This window comes from Corapipo altera, unplaced genomic scaffold, assembly GCF_003945725.1.
Source record: "Corapipo altera isolate COAL_440 unplaced genomic scaffold, ASM394572v1 104, whole genome shotgun sequence".
Lineage (NCBI taxonomy): Eukaryota > Metazoa > Chordata > Aves > Passeriformes > Pipridae > Corapipo > Corapipo altera.
This window is the reverse complement of record NW_020884920.1, coordinates 6396082-6412383: the sequence shown is the minus strand read 5'-3', so window position 1 is coordinate 6412383 and position 16302 is coordinate 6396082. Positions and strand designations below refer to the sequence as shown.

Genomic DNA, 16302 nt, shown 5'->3' with positions numbered 1-16302 from the left:
GGGAATTTCTCAGCCACAAGCTGCGGGAAGCAGCATTTTTTCCCCTCTTTGCTGGCGTTTGAGCAGACTCAGACAGCAAAGGCACCCACGCTCTTCCCCCCGGGCAGGGCTGGAGCCAGGAACAGCAGCACAGGCTTGGCTGGAGCAGGGAGCAGCTGGCCCGGCCCAGGGAGAGACTGGGAGGAGGGAAGGAGGCTGGAGGAGACCGAAACCGCCACGTGCACGTGTTTTTGTTGAGAGAGACAACTTTTCCAGCCCGATCTGCCAAGGGGACACGCAGCCGGGATACCAGCGAGCTCCCCTGCTCCAGAGGGATCAGCTCCAGCACAACGTGGGGCAGCAGCATGGGTCCTGGTAGGCTGGCATTTGTCCAGGAGGAGAAACATGGGATCTCCATTCTAGATTCCAAGGGATCTCATCAGATCCAGAGGGACCTGTTTCCTAGTGGGTGGGAAAGGAGCATCGGTCACTGTGCAGAGTTCAAGCTGCCGGAACAGGGGGAAAAGTCCTTCCCACGCTCACCATGAACCCCCAGGCGAGAAGAGGGATTGCTATGGACAATGGGAAGGCAGAGGGAGATGCTGGGAATGAGCTTCCCTGATCCCACAGAGCTCCCTCCCTCCACAGGGAGCTCACATCCCCTGTCCAGCTCCACAACACCCCAAAACACAGACACAACAGCACATGTCCATGTCCTCAGCACTGCTCCAAGGACAGGTGATGGATCCTAGACAGAGCCTCCAGGTCAGGGTAGACCCCACACCCGAGTTCCCCATCGCTCCCAGCCAGGGGCTGTGCCAGAGCTGGGCACCACCACCTGCCCTTTGGACTCCCCTGCTGCCTCCAGGCCAAGCCTTGAGCAATCACCAAACACTCGTCCGTGCTGGCCCCATTCCTTGCCTTCAGTGACCCCGGTCACGAGCAGGAATCCAGTCCTTCAGCTTTGTGCTCCCACGGCACTCGCTGGGCACCGGGGATGCCGAGGGAAATCCCCCCGGAGGTGGTGGGGGCTCATGCCATGCACTGGGCACTGTGGGGAGCACCCTCCCACCCCTGAGAACACTCTGCACCCTGTTACAGGTGGGGCTCACAGGGAAAGGTATTTTCCCATGGGCTGAGGTTGCTCAGGCTCTGAAGTCCTGGCTTTCACCCGTGCCAAGGTTGTAGGACTTGGGGGCACCATCACAGGACCATGTACCCAACCCCAGAGCCCACCAGGACCAACACCAACTGCTCAGACCCACAGAGAACCTGCCCTGAAAGCCTGATTTTTGGGGATGGGGTGCAATCTCACTGCCCTGCAGGAAGCCGGCTGTTAGTCGAGACATCAAACACAGAATGGGGAAAACCTCTGCACCACGGGCCAGGGAGAACACAGCTCCTGGTCCCCCCACCCTGGAGGAAGAGGTCATGGGTGCTACACTCAGCCTTGCAGAGCCCAATAAGGCACATGCAGGGTGGGAAGGATGGCACAAGCCACTGCACTGTCCCTTTGGGGCTGGTTCTCTCCTCCTGCTCTGCCACCGAGCCCACCTTGGAGCGAGGGGCGCAGTGGACACGGGGCAGGAGCAGGACACATCTGCACCCCCTCAGCCCGGCCCCTGCCCAGGAAGGGGGAGAACAGGCGCTGCTCTGTGAGTGCTGGGACCAGGGAAGTTCAATAGTTTACTCCCAATATTTGTCTTGGCTGGGCAGCACAGCTCGCTGGAGGAAATGGGGCAGGGGGAGGGCTCCAAACATCCTCTGCATTCCTTGTACCGAGAGCAAAGCCAGCGCTGTGGCACCCGTGCTCGGGGTCAACCAAATGTAAGGCCTTTTGTCTTTAGAAATCCTGCAATAAAACATCCAGGGGTGCAATTTTCCAAAAAAGCAGGAGGGGCGAGGAGCCTTGGTCCCAGCCCTCAGCCTGACACACAAACTACTCCCTTCTCCCAAAAACCCACAAGCCAAAGCCTTTGCACAAAATCTGCTGACCTGGACACAGCACCCAAAGCCTCTGGCTCTGCTGGGGCTCTCCTCGACCTCCCCCTCCAAAACTCAGTTCTGCTGCCACAGCCTCATTGCACAACGCTGGCACCGGCTCCATCCCACGACACTGCCAGGAAACACGGGACCAAACCGAGGCCTGACGCAATCAGGGAACACCACGGCTCATCCCACTGGGATGCTCAGCTCCGAAAACGACACATTTCAAACCCAGTTCCTTAAAAAACGAGGCGGCCACAGAAGATGCCCCTTGCCTGGGAGCCAAGTACCTCCAGCTGCTGCTCCCAGGAGAGGGGTTGGTGCTTATCTCCAGCCCAGGAGGGCTGGGGCAGATAAGGGGGTTTGGGGGACACGGTGTGTCCCCAGGGCAGCACGGGAGGATCTCCTGTGATAACCCCGGAGGCAGCGCCGGGCTCTGCCTGCTCCGGCTGATAAACCCGGGGTGGGTGTGTGGTGCCAGGCACAGCCCAGTGCCAGCTGTGAGCTCGGGGCAATCCATGCCCACGGGAAGGGCTGACAGGGAGCAGAAAGCCATGGGAAAGCAGGAACAGCCCTGGAACGGTGCTTGCAAAACCAAAAGATAGATTTGGGCGCTGGGCAAAACCCCGTCAGACTCTTCAAGGTGATTTTTATGCCCACATTCCAGCACAATACAGGGTCTCCCACGTACCCCATTCCAGCCCCCAATGCCAGCGGAGCCCTGTGCTTGTTCACAGCTGCCAGACAAGAGCAGGGAACTCTTCCAGGCAAAGCCGACTGACTACTCACCCGCTTAGAACTAATTAGGGCTTGTCTTAATTAAATCCTGCTAACCATGAACAACCCCAAGGCCAGAATTAACTGATTTACCTGGGGTGGCCTCTGGCTGCTCATGAGGGACTGCAAGCCCAGCATGAGTGAGAGCTAGTCCTGTGCTGGCCATGGTGAGGCAGGAGCTGTCAGGAACCGGGAAGAGCCCCTGGAGCCCTGTCCCAGGGCAGAGCACCATTCCCCAGGGAATGCCGGTCCAGCCGGAGGTACAGCCTCATTCCTGGGGGTGGGAGCTCAGCCCGCCAAGGCTGGAGCAGAGGGATTAGCCCTCCCACCACCTTTTGTGCTGCTCGTGTCTTTAACGGGATTAGTCCCTGTAATTCCATAAGAGGGTTCAATCACACAGTGCCGGGTGAGCAGCGGGGCTCTGGCTGTGGAGGCAGCGACCCCACTTCCAGCAGATGGTGATGGAGGGGCCCAGGATGGCATTGGGACACCCACTCACTGCTGATCCCTGTCCTAATCCTTCCTCAAACATCCCTGGCACCACATGGGAGACTCTCCCAAGGGAAATCTCACTGCCAGGCAGTCCAACTCGTGCAGCCTGGAGAAGAGAAGGCTTTAGGGAGACCTGAGAGCCCCTTCCAGTGCCTAAAGGGGCTCCAGGAGAGCTGAACAGGGACTTGGGACATGGGATGGAGGGACAGGACAAGGGAGAATGGTTTCCCACTGCCAGAGGGCAGGGTTAGATGGGATACTGGGAAGGAATTCTTCCCTGGGAGGGTGGGGAGGCCCTGGTACAGGTTGCCCAGAGAAGCTGTGGCTGCCCCATCCCTGGAAGTGTCCAAGGCCAGGTTGGACAGGGCTTGGAGCAACCTGGGCTAGTGGAAGGTGTCCCTGCCCATGGCAGGGGTGGGACTGGATGAGCTCTAAGGTCCCTTCCAACCCAAACCATTCCAGGATTCTGTGTCGAGAGAGCAGCCCCTCACACTTCTTCAGCACCAGCACCTACAGGGAATGATCCTTCTTACCTTCCCCTTGCTCGTAAAGCTACTTTTCACTTTGGCTTTCACACACTCACCACTACTAAACATCCACCACCATCTTATTGTACCTGGAAACAAACTCTTGCAAAACTTTAGTGGGAAAAGAGATACACTGAGCCAACAAAATCCAGCCCCAGGTCTGGATATGGCCTGAACGCAGCAACGGAACCAAAACACTCAGGGGGCCAGGCAAAAGCTGTAATGAAATTAAATTACAATATAGATCTTGCCAGAAATAATTATGTCAACAACTTGGGGTTTAATTCCTTATTTAAAGGAATAAACCTGTGGATTTGGAAAAACCCCTTACTGATTACAAGTTTGACTTTTTCTCTCTCATATCCCAACCTGAAGTCTCCCAACACCACTGCCTGTTAAAATCTCCGTATCTAGAGACAAACCCAGCTCAAAACAGACCTTCATTTCCACTCTGAGCTCTTCACAGTGGTCACATCCTTCCACCTCACAGCCTTGGTCTCCCAGAGGGCAGGAACAAAGCTCACAAAGATGATGCCACACGTCAGGGCTGTGGGCAGATGGTGGTTCATGGATTAAAAGGAGCTCTTTCAAACCTTGTTTGGAAGTCAGGTGTACCTGGTCAGCAGCTGGAAGCCCTGGTCCCCTCCACCACACTTTACTCCCATTGTCCACAAGCAATACGGAAACTCCAGCACCTTTTATCCAGGTGGGAGCAGCCCCACATCCAGGGGCTGGGCAGGAGGAGGTGGGATTCATCCTGACCTGCAGCACCACCGGGGCTAGGATCAAACTCCTGGAGATGATTTATCCAGCCACACTGCACAGCAGCACTGGGACAGCCCTGGCTAAACAGCTGGGAATGTGCAGCGTGTCCCCTCCTCCACAACTCACTTGGGTCTTGGGAATAAAGAGGGAATCCAAAAAGAAAACCCAAACCCAATATTGTTTTAAGGTTTCCTCCACCACGACAAGACCACGAGCCCGACCAGGCTGGAGAAGCTCCAAGGGATGGAGGGGAGGCACAGCAGGGGCTCTGTGCAGCTGCCAGGGCACACGAGGAAGGTCCTGGCGCTGCCAGAAGATTTTTAATTTATTTGAAACCATTTAATAGTCCTCCTATTGAACAGAACCATCGGCAGCTGGCGAGGAGCCCACTCGTGAGCGGGGCTGTTATTGAACAAGGTTGCTGGAGCCAATCCCTGCGGGCAGAGGGGGCCGGAGTGAGATGCACTTCCAACAGCTCCCACTTAATATCAGTTTTCCAATCGTTTTGAGGGAAAGTTTTTGATTACTCGGGGATGCAGAAGGGATCAGCACTGGCTGGACCACACACAGCATCTCTGTGTCAGCAGCATCCCCTCCTGCAGCCGGGCACTGGGTTGGGATCAACACCCCACCCGCTCCTGCCCCCTCCCAGGGATGAGGGGGTCCCGGGGGTGACCCCACTGCCCCCTCAAAGGACCGGGTGTCCCTTGGGAGCGTGTGGCTCCGGGAACAAAGGCTCTTGGCAGGGCACAGCTCCTCCCGATGCTAATCTGCCTCTTGCCTCCCACCCGCTTTGTGTTTCACTAAAAATATCCCGGTGGAGGAAGTTTCTGCCGCGGGGTGGATGCTCTCCTCCCCGGGAGGGGCTTCCTGCGCTGCCCCGGCACGAAAATAACCCCCAGAGCAGCCCCTTCCCCGGACCCACTGCCCCCACTGAGCCTGCACGGGCGAGCTGTGGCTGGGGACGCCTGCTCAGCCCCATCCCATCCCCACAGCCCACCCACGGCTCCAGAGCATTTGGGGGATGGGACACAGCCACAGTCCACACAAAAGGAAGTGCTTTGCATCCAAAACCCCTTCCCACAGCACCGGGAGGATGCGAGCGTGCGGGACCTGCAGGGTGGGAAGCCAGGGCTGACCCTGCCAAGCAACACACTGGTTTATCCACCTCACAACCCCGTGGGTGTCTCGTCTTGAACCTGGATTGTATCCAGCAGGACAAGGCTCAGATCCCTGCCAGCGCCTCCTCCAAGTGCTGTGGTGATGCCCAGCACACGCTGCTCATCCCAAGCCAAAGCTTCTCTGGCTGCCACACGCCCCAAGCTCCATTCCCGAGGTGCTGAGCTGGAGCTGCTCCAGAGCCCACCCCCAGCCCAGCCCCGTGACACACGATGCCAGAGCCCGGCACCATCAATAATGCAGCAGGGTCAGCGCCGGCTTCCCCAGGCTCAGCCCAGCTGCTGCCCTGTGTTTGGGATTGAAGCACAACCCCAGATCCAAGGGATCCCTCTGCTGCTCCTTAGCTGAGTTCCCATATAAAACACCCCTCCACGAGTGCCCACTGCAGTGCCATTCTTTGGGGGGAGGCAGGGGGTCTCCAGCCCCACTGTCCTGCCCCCAGCTCCCCACAGGCATCTTCCCTTCCACACCCATCCCACCCCATGTCCTCAGTTGGGAACAGCACCCGGAGCAGCTCCACACCGCGGGGGCAGAAACAGTTTGCAGAGTTCCTTTTCAAGCAGAGAAAGGCAGAGCTCACAGTGACACATCCCTGCCCTGACAGGCACACACACAGCTTTCCTTCAGCTCTGCCCATCCAGACCCTCAGATTCCACAGGAATAGCTGCTGTGGGAAGGGCAGGGAACGCCACAGGGACACAGCCACAGGGCCCTGGGCTCCATGCCGGAGGGTTTCCCCACAGCAGGAACCTCACCCAGGCTGTGCCAGGGATAAGCTTTGCCATCCTCCCCATCACCCCCTCCCGCAGGTCTGAGCCTGCCACGGGGAGTACAGGATGCTGCAGGGAAGTGCTTTAATTCAAACCATCCCCTCACTTATTTATTTATTTTTTTTAAATTGCATAATTGCTGCAGACATTTCTGCTCATGTTTGGTTTTATTACATCTTTGTGGTTATTCTACAAGCCCTAAATTTTGGGCCTCAACTGAGCTGGCAAAGCACTCCAAAAACATCTGTCCCGAGTTACTCCCCCTTCCAGTGCTCCGGCAGGAGATATCACAACACCAGGGGTTTATTTGCATCAGAGAAAAGTTCTTATTCCTGACCCAAAGAAAAGAGTAAATATTTACAGCCCCAACGTCAGTGCTGGCCCCACACCTGGTCCCAACAGGCACCTGGTCACCGTCCTGCAGAGAGCAACATGTCTGTCCCCAGGCACATCAGGCCAGGGCACACAGGAGCTGCCACAACCCCGTGGCACCTGAGGGACACCCATTCCTGCCAGTAGCAATCCCAAGGTGACACCATCCCTCCCTGAGCAGGGGACAATCAACAACCAGCTGTAAATTCCCCTCCATTAAAATTCCCAGACTCAACAGGCTTAAATCCAGCAGCTACAAGACGTGGGCTTGTTCTCCAAAGGATAAACTCTGGAGAAGTTTATCCTTTGTAAAGGTTGTGAAGGTCCCTCTGCACACCCACCCCCCGCAGCCCAATTTGGCGAGACCAGAGCAGCGATGGAGGGAATTGCATGACCCCAAGTGCCTTTTGGTGGCTTTGCTGTTGTTCTTATTTCTCCTGTAAACACACCTGGAGAAAGCAGCGAGGCAGCAAGTCCCAAGGACACCCCAAATGCGTCTCACACAGCCTGTGGGCCCTAACGGGGGTCCCAGTGATGGCACATCCCGCCCAGTGCACAGTGGGAATGGGACAGAGGAGCCACAGCTGCCTGTGAAGGTGCTGCCAGCCCTGGGCCATGACCCCTGCCCACCATGGGCACCTCTGGAGTGAGCAGCAGCACCCAGGTGAACGCTGGCAGCACCGCCCAGTGCCAGCCCTGCAGCTCGCCTGCCTTGTACATTTAGCATTTCATTAACAGCCACCGCTGCCCAAAGGCACCTTTGCCATTAAAGCAGCTCACACCAGGCACCCAAAGCAGCCCCTGCCATTCTGGGACCCCCCTGCTCCCCATCCCTGGACCTGCCAGGGGTGCTGGAGCCTGTCAGGGCAGAGCAGCCCCCTGAAAAGTGGGAAACAGCCCAGTGGATACAAGAACACGTTGGGGACAGGGGAGTACATGGCATGGGGATATGTGCCCTGCCAGGGGACACAGCATGGGGCAGACAGCGAGCAAGTAAACCCCAAACCCCTCCCAGGCCAGCAGACACAGGTATGGGCACAGCAGGGACAGGGCAAGGCAGCCCCAGCTCTCTGTGCCACCACAGCCATGCAGGGCACAAGTGGTGCTGGGGACAGCAGAGCTGTGACAGGGGCAGTCACTGGCTGCCAGCCCTGCCAACCTGTGCCCGCCCAGGGTAGGTAGCAGGATTGGAAATAGGTGCTGAATTATTCATGGCATCACCGGGTTCCTGGAGCACGAGGTCCTGGGCACCAGGTCCCTGCTGAGGTGCACAGTGACCTCCCCACCCACAGCAGAGCTTGGGGGGTCACCCCTCTTGGGAAATCAGTCTGGGACAGCATGGGGGGGCTGGCAGGGCTGTGCCCATCCTCCCTGCTCCATCACCCCCCGCTGCCCACCCTGCCAGCCATCCTGGGTGCCAGACTTCCCTCCTCTTTTTGTTTCAGTTGCTCCTTGCTTCGGGCTGCCCTGAACAACCCGGCCCCAAATCCAGGAAAACTCCAGCCTTTATATAAACAAATGTGCTCACAAAAATGCAGCTCCCTGGAGCATCGGCCGGGTTCCCACAGGGGCAGGCTGGGGCCACAGGTCTGCAGGGGGGAGGGAGCTGCCTTTTCTCCTCCTTCACTAAACACCTCCAGGGCAGCTCACAAAAGCCCTAAATCTGGCTGGGGACAAATTCCAGCTGCCACAGCCCCACTGCAGGGGCTGAAATCTCCTAAAGTCCTCCTACACTCAGGAGCTGCACATCCCAGTGCCTGTGATCTGCAGGAGTAGGATGGGGCTCAAACTGCCCCATGGAGGGACAGCACTGGGGGGATGAGCACGGCAGAAACTGGAGTCAGCCACCCTATGTCCACCATCCCCTGGTCTCCAGCTGCTTTGGGACACAGAAAGAGGGACATGTCCCCCAGACCAAGAGCCTGGAGCAGGTTTTACCACCTTGAAGCGAGCAGGACTGCATGGCACGGGAGCAGGGTCAGCTCCTGCTGCTCCGGCCACCCCTGACCTCACACCGGGGTCACACACTCCAGCACGGACAAGTGACCTTGGCCAGGGGAGCTGGCAGGACCCAGCTCTCCTGAGGGCTGCCAAGGCAGGAGCAAACCAGCTGCTGACCCAAGGCTCTGTGAGTGCCCGACATGCTCAGCAGCCCGTCCCCAACCCCACACAGGGGACGTCATTCCCAGAGTCAGTTCCCTTTGTCCAGCTCAGGCTACACCAAAATCAGCTCTGTCTCTGGCACATCAAGCACTGAATGCCCAGGCAAAGCCCCCACCAAGCCCCCAGTCCCTCTGATGGGGACATGGGGGTTTCTCCCCACTCACACCCAGCCCTGCTCAGCTCTCCCTGTCCCACCCTCTCCTTGGAGGAGCCAAAACCCAAAGGCCGGAAGGGACCGTCCTGTTCCCCTGGCCTGACTTCCCGTCAGAACACACTCTTGGATCCCGACCAGCACACGAAACAGAGACAGGAGAGGAAATCCCCAGTTTGGAAAGCCACCCCCAACCATGCACAGCAAACCCCCACCTTGGGAATGTCAGCCATCCCAGGGGTGCACCAACCCCCCCGGGGAAACACACCCATCATCATCACACAGACCTTCCAACAGCTTCAAATGATGCAATAAATACAAAAAAATCAAATACTGCCTCCAATCCTGCCCTGTCAGGGAAGGGTAACCCTCCTCTGCAAGATCCCAAACAGCTCCAGAGGGAAGAACCAGAGGGTGAGAGCCCCTCATTATCACTGGGATGCTCACACCTCACACCAGCATCACCCCTTATCTGCACAGGGGGATTTCTCCATGGAGGGCTCCCAAGGACATGATGCTTTCCTGACTTTCCCACTGATCTCCTCCCAGCAGCCCAATGGGGCCAGCACTCAGCCCCCAGCCCCACTCTGAGGGGACAGAGACCAGGCAGCCCCTGCAAGGCCCCCAGGGAGGAGGAGGAAGATGAGGAGGAGGAGGGGGACACCCATGGCAGCTCCATGAGGAGGCCATTGAGCACCAGTGGCAGCACAGAGCAGTGAGCACGGGAGGGGACAGCGCAGGGACACGGAAGGGAAGGGGACAGATGGCTGTGGAGCAGTGCCAGAGTCACTGGCTTGGCTGTGCAACGCCCACATGGCTCCTGTCACATTCCCACCTGGAGCAGGGGCAGCCTGGAGCCAGCCCTGCTATCTGTAGAGCACAACCCTGCGCCGTCCCCGCCAGCCCCGGCAGCCGTGGAAACTGGACATTTTCCATCCCGAATTCTTTCCCCTTTGGAAAGGAGTTTACCAATAAAAGGCACAGTCCAGACCCAGGCCACTTAAAAAGAGTTAATTTCCTTCCTATTTCAGCAAAAAGCTGAGAATATGCTTGTCCCAGATGTTCCCTCCCTCCTGCAAATAATGGAGGGGAGAGAAGCTCATTCAGAGCTGCAGCTTTGCCATGTCCCTGCTCTGAGCTGCCTGTCCCGGGGCCAGGAAAGGTCCAGGCTGGGACACCAACCTCGGCTGAGGCACTGCGGGGTCACTGATCCCCAGGGCTGACAACCCAGGGACACCCTCGGGGGGCACTCAAGGGGAGGGAGCCGTGCAGCCCCCAGCAGCCAACACTGCCTGGAGCAAGAGCAAAGGAGTCCAAAGTGCAGCTCGGGACACAGCGAGGTCCCCGAGCCTACAGCCACACACAGGAGGTTTTACTCCAACAGGACAAGCCGTGCTCACAGAGGAAGGTGCTCCCAGGGGGGCTCACACCCCACTCCCCACCCCTGCCCCACCCCGCCCTCACCTTCCTGCTGCCGTGCGAGGAGAAGCTGTGGGAATGCCTTTGGAGGCTGCCCCCGCTCAGATCCAGCTGCGGCTTCCAGACCTCCCCGTTGTCGCTGCCCAGGGCCTTGGAGGGCGAGACGTTGGAGCTGAGCAGGATCCCGTTGTGCACCATGTCCTCGGTGCAGGTCAGGCGCAGGCTGCACAGGTACTCGTCCGTCTCCTTGTCCACCACCAGCAGGCGCGTCTCCGTCTCCACGGCTTTGATGCGCTGCACGACCTGGGAAGGAGAGGGACAGCTGAGCAGGAACACAGGGAACTCTCGGGGGTGGCAGGAGCTGGACCCAAGGGCCATCAGCTCTCCCCCACTCTCCTGCAGCTCCGGTCTGGGTGAAGGTTTGCTGTCACTTCCAGCCATCACCGATGGGGGAGAAGGGCTGAGCAGGGCTTTGGGAGACACCCAGGACGGAGCCTGCAGCCCTGGGTGATGATGGTGGTGGCTCTTTCAGCCCGTTCCCTGCAGCCACACAACAGCAGAGATCACCCACCCCGCCCCTGGGTGGTTTTAGGAAGGAAACAGCCCAATCCATGCATCCATCCCCCATCGGTGCTAGGGACCAGCAGAGATAAGGGAAGACAGTGCTGGGAGCAGGACATGGGCCCATCCCCACCATGATCCAGCTCCAGGCATATTGAATGGGGACACTGTCCTGCTCTGCCTGGCTCCTTCGAACAGATCAGTGACTGGCAGAGGCTCCAACAGGTACTTGTGGTGCCAGCGTGGTGAGGAGAGCCAGGAGGAGCTGATCCCACAGCCAGGCAGGGGGGTAGATCCCACCAGCATGGGCTGAGATGGAAACAGGGCAAATCCAGGACATCCACAGGAGCAGGGCAAAGGGAAACCACTTCCAGACTCTCTGCTGGCAGCCACTGAGGGCACCCCCTCCCTGCACAGGCCTTCATCCGAGGAGGAGGAGGGGTCGTATTGTTGGCAGTGCTGTTTGGCCACCACCCGCAGCCACGGGGTGGCCCTGAACACCTCACACATGCTGGGCACCCCCCAAAAGCAACACTGGGCTCCTTGCAGGGCCCCTGCTCTGATCTAGGTCACACCAGCCAGACACGCCACAACCGCCAAGGTTAGAGCGACAAACGAGCCTAATGCGCAATTAGCCAGCGTTTATTTACTCCCTGCGAGCACCACTGAAGGTCAACAGAGCCCGGATCTGCAAAGGAGGAAAAGAAACCAACCCCCAAGAAATTTATAGGCTGCAGACAAGGCTGCTTGTCCTGAACCAAGCCACCCACTGCAGCTCCGTCTCCGTGTGCCGGGCCGGGTGGTCGTGCCCGGGGCTCCCACCCGTAACCAGCCCGAACCGTGCTGATCCGTCAGGCCCCAGAAAATCCATCTGCTCCCATTCAGATCCATTTACACCTGACATCAGACGGTGCTGCTGACACTGGCAATGCCTGTGCAGGGACACTTCTCCCAGAGGGGACCTGGCAGCAGCAGCCAACACGCGGCAGCAGTGACACAGATGGGGAACGCACTGGTCCTGCACAGCGATGATCTCCAGACCCCACAGTTTGGATGCTCCAGGCAGGGAATCACAGCTGCCCCACAGACCCCAACGACACTCAGAGGCACCACAGAAGGGTCCCAACCCAGCGGGGAGCGGTGCCAGGATCACCCAGCACCGAGTTCCCCAACAGCCACGGCGAGAGCAGCGCCGGAGCAGATGGAGCAAGCGTTTCCCGAGTCCCCCTGAGCCAGGCAGGGATGGAGAGCGGCACAGAACAGCCCCTCGCCACGAGCAGAAGGGGCTTTCTGTGACGAGCCCCCCAAGGCAGCAAGTCTCTCTGGGGACAGAGCAGTGAGGTGGGAGGCAAAGCAGCAGCGAGGCCCCGACAAGGTCCCGCCCAGCACCGTACCCGCTTCCGAGCCATGCTCACAGCCCCGAGCCCACGGCGCTTCTGGAGACACCACAGCCTCCCCTGAGCATCTGGTGCCTCGGGACCTTCTCAGCACCGGTCCCAGCCCCATGATTTCCGCAGCTCCACCCAAACAGACTTTCACCCCTGGCGACACCAGCACCAGCCCGGCAGAGCCGGCCGGGGCCCTTCCACCCTTGCCAAACAACAGCCGCCCAGGAAGGGGACTCACGATGCCACTGGGAGCAGCTCCAAAAGGGGTGCCTGTGCCCTGTTCCATGGTGCCAGGCTCCACAGGGACCGGGAGGCTTTCCTTGCTCCAGGCACAGCAGGAGGGCAGGAGCCACAGCTCTGCCCCGTGCCCGCACTGCCAACAGGGCGAGGAACCCGGGAGCCAGGATGCAGTTTTGCATCCAAGACATGAAATGCCCTGAGAACACGTTCTGCCTTCGCTCCTTGGGTAAGGCCAGGAAAAAACAGAGAACAAAGACACAAATGCTGCCAGCTTCAGCTGGAAACACAGTTACACCCAAACAGCAAGGCCTTGTTTGCTGCGGGCTCTGTCCCGATGCACACGGAGAAGTGTTACTTGTTCAAGGTTGGGGAAGGAGGAGCACAAGGAGAAGCCACAGTGAACCAGCTGCTCCAACCCATCGGCAGGAGCTGGTGTGTGACCCAGCAGAGCATCACCCTTCCCATGGTCCATCAGTGCTGGGTAGATATGGGGGAAGGAAGACGTTCTTATGGTATTGAGGCAGCAGAAAGGGCAATTCCCAGGCTGCTCCTGCTCCCACCACTTGCATGCTCATAGGTCCCAATGCTAGAGCAGCAGGAGCACAGCACAGCACCGAGCTCTTCAACACCCTGGATGAGGCACCCCCTCCCAATCACTGCTCTGCAGTGGGGAGTGAGTGCCAGAGCTCCATCCTGCATCCACAAGCACCAGGGCTCCCTCCTGCCTCTGCAAACGCCAGGGCTCCATCCGGCCTCCAGCAGCAAAAAAATGGAAGAAAGACATTTCTCCCATTTCACTCAACCTACTGGGCAGCCCCAGCAAGTTTCAAAGGCACAGCTGCTGTCCCTGCTATCGCCCATCCCCAGCAGCCCAGCTCCAGCAGGGAGTTCTGATGGCTTCCAAGGCGCCACAGGAACACAGCTCTCCTTCCTGCCCAGCCAGATCAAAGATGGGGATCCTCCTTCAAGGGGTTTGAAATCACATTCAGGACAAACATTAACTTTCACACAGCTGGCTCAGATCATCAAAACAAGCTCAATTAGCCACCAAAACCCACCAAGCTCACAGAAAGGAGTCCATGAGGCTTTACTGGAGGCTCAGCCTCACCTTCAGCACATCAACATCCACACCTGGTGGGTGAAGCCTGGGAAGCCACAACCCCCCAAAACTCTGCAGTGCCGAGGCACATCCCTGCTCTGCCCCAATGCAGCGCTGGCAGCAGGGCTCACCATGTGTTTTGAGTTACTAAAGCACTAAACCCCGCAGAGCCCCACGAGCCACGAGGCAAACTGTGCCCCTGCCAGGCTCCGAGTGTCCGCGGGACTGGAGCTGCTTGAACCTCGTTGCTTGTTTGTTTAGACGAAACTGTTTGACAAATACAAGTTTCGGTTTTGTAAGCAGAAAATGACACGGCCTGAAACAGCTTCTGTTGGAGAGCTGAGAAACAGCTCCCTTGGACCCCCCCAGCCACGGCCGTGGGCAGGAACAGCCATGGCTCCCCTCCGAGCCCTATCACACTCCGGCCAGCAAAACTGCTCAACATCTGCAGAGCTTTATCAGGAGATTTTAAGGCATCCCCGTACGCTCCGGGCCGCACAAGCAGGAGCCAGCTCGCCAAAAGCAGCCAAGAAAACCCACAGCAGAGCCGGAAATAAAGCCCGGGTCTCCCCATTCCTTTCCACCACAGATTGCATAACGCGGCGGAGCCCTGCCCAGCCCCAAACACCTTCGGCTTTCCCACCTTGACACGATTACAGCAGCCCGTCCCCAGCAGGGAGACACCGCACCGCCCACTGTCCGCACGGGAACCGACCGTCCCGGGGCACACAAAGCCCCGGAACCCTGGACGGGATCCGGGGGGTCACTCACCCCATCTCTGCACCCACCAGCATTGCCCAGACCAGAAGTGCTCCGGCAGAGACATTTTGGGTGAAAACACCCCTTTAGCCCTCTGCGGGGAGGCTGGAGCCGGGCAGAGCCGAGCCGGCGGGGCGGCCGGAGCCGGGGTGCTCAGCCCGGGGTGCCGCGGTGGCTGCCCCCGTTGTCCCCCCCCGCCCGTCCCCGCTGTCCCCCCGCCCGTCCCGGGCCCTGCCCTCACCTGGTGATGTGTCTCCTGCTCCACGTTGAGCCCGTTCACCTCCACGACGCGGTCCCCGGCGCGCAGCCCCGCGGCCTCGGCGGGCGAGCCGGGCTCCACTTTGCGGATGAACTGGCCGCTCTTGCCCTTCTCGCCGTGCAGGTGGAAGCCGTAGCCGCTCTCCCCCTTCAGCATTCGGCACAGCCGCGGCTTCAGCTGGTCCTTGGCCATGGCCGGCGGCGGAGCGGCGGCGGCGGGAGGGCGGGCGGGCGCGGGGCCGCTTTTATGGGCGGCCCGGGGCGGGCGCGGAGGGGCGGGTCGGGGTCGGGACCGGGGACGGGGCCGGAGCTGGAGCTGGAGCTGCGGCCGGCGCTGGGAGCGGGGCAGGAGCCGGGGCAGGAGCCGGGGCCGGGGCGATGCGCAGCTCGGCCATGCTGCGCTGCCCCGCGGCACCGGGAGCGCGGCGGGCGGGGATGGGGACGGGCCGGGAGGGGACGGGGCGGAGCCGCAGCGAGGGACGGGACGGGGCGGGCGAAACCGGGACCGGGACCGGGACTGGGACAGGCATCGGCACCGACATCAGCATCGGCACCAGAACTGGCACCGGCACCGACACCAATGTGGCTGATGGAACCCCGGGGCCAAAATCCTTCCAGCAAATGAGCCATATGGTTGGATCCCGTGGTCGGGTTGCCCAGAGCAGCTGTGGCTGCTCCATCCCTTCAAGTGTCCAAGGCCAGGCTGGATGGGGCTTGGAGCAACCTGGGCTAGTGGAAGGTGTCCCTGCCCATGGCAGGGGGTGAGACTGGATGGTTTGAAGGTCTCTTCCAATCCAAACCATTCCAGGATTTGATGATTCCTGGTGGGAAAAGGTTCACACTACATCCCAGGTGCCCCTTGGAGAGGCCATCCAGGTTTCACCCGGATTGAGCTTGTTTTGGTGAAACATGGAGATCCCCATCTCCACCTTTTTGCATTCCTGGTCTTCATTTCTTTGAAATCTGTTACAAGGAGGACATGAGGCAGATTGCCTATCACAGTGTTGGCATTGCACGTCACATTCCTTTGCCACAGGTTTCCTGGCCTTCCTCTGCGGTGTTTCTCCTTCCTCAACAGCTTTCCTACCAGATTTTATAGAGCTGAAGCAAACACTGCAGCCAGCTGGAGGCTGTAAATAAAAGACTCCAGAAAAGAATATTGATTCACTTTTAATCTGTGGTTTGCTTAAAAAAACTCTGCCTCCGCTGCAGTCATACATAAAGTCACTCTTCAAAAGAAAGACTCTTGAACCAAAAAGATGGTTGGAGAGTCTATGCTGGAAAATCATGACGTTATTTATCTCTGTCAGCTCTTCCCACCTCATTCCCTGTAGGCAATGTGGCCATTTGGGTGCTGCAGACAAGGAGAGAGCCCAGTGTGGCTGTGGCTGGGTGGGGGGCACGGGCCCCTGTGGGG

The 16302-nt window shown here is 59.1% G+C and overlaps 1 protein-coding gene across 1 annotated transcript in view; it reads right to left on the bottom strand.

The window, feature by feature from the left end:
* Positions 1-15157, bottom strand: part of SLC9A3R2 (SLC9A3 regulator 2) — a 32838-nt gene extending 17681 nt beyond the window's left edge. The window contains exons 1-2 of the mRNA XM_027656814.1: positions 14869-15157; positions 10626-10883 (exon numbers count right to left, since the gene is read on the bottom strand). Coding sequence (XP_027512615.1) covers positions 10626-10883; positions 14869-15078 — 468 coding nt within the window. The 5' untranslated portion in view covers positions 15079-15157. The remainder of the gene's footprint in view (positions 1-10625; positions 10884-14868) is intronic.
* Between the last annotated feature and the right edge of the window lie 1145 nt (positions 15158-16302).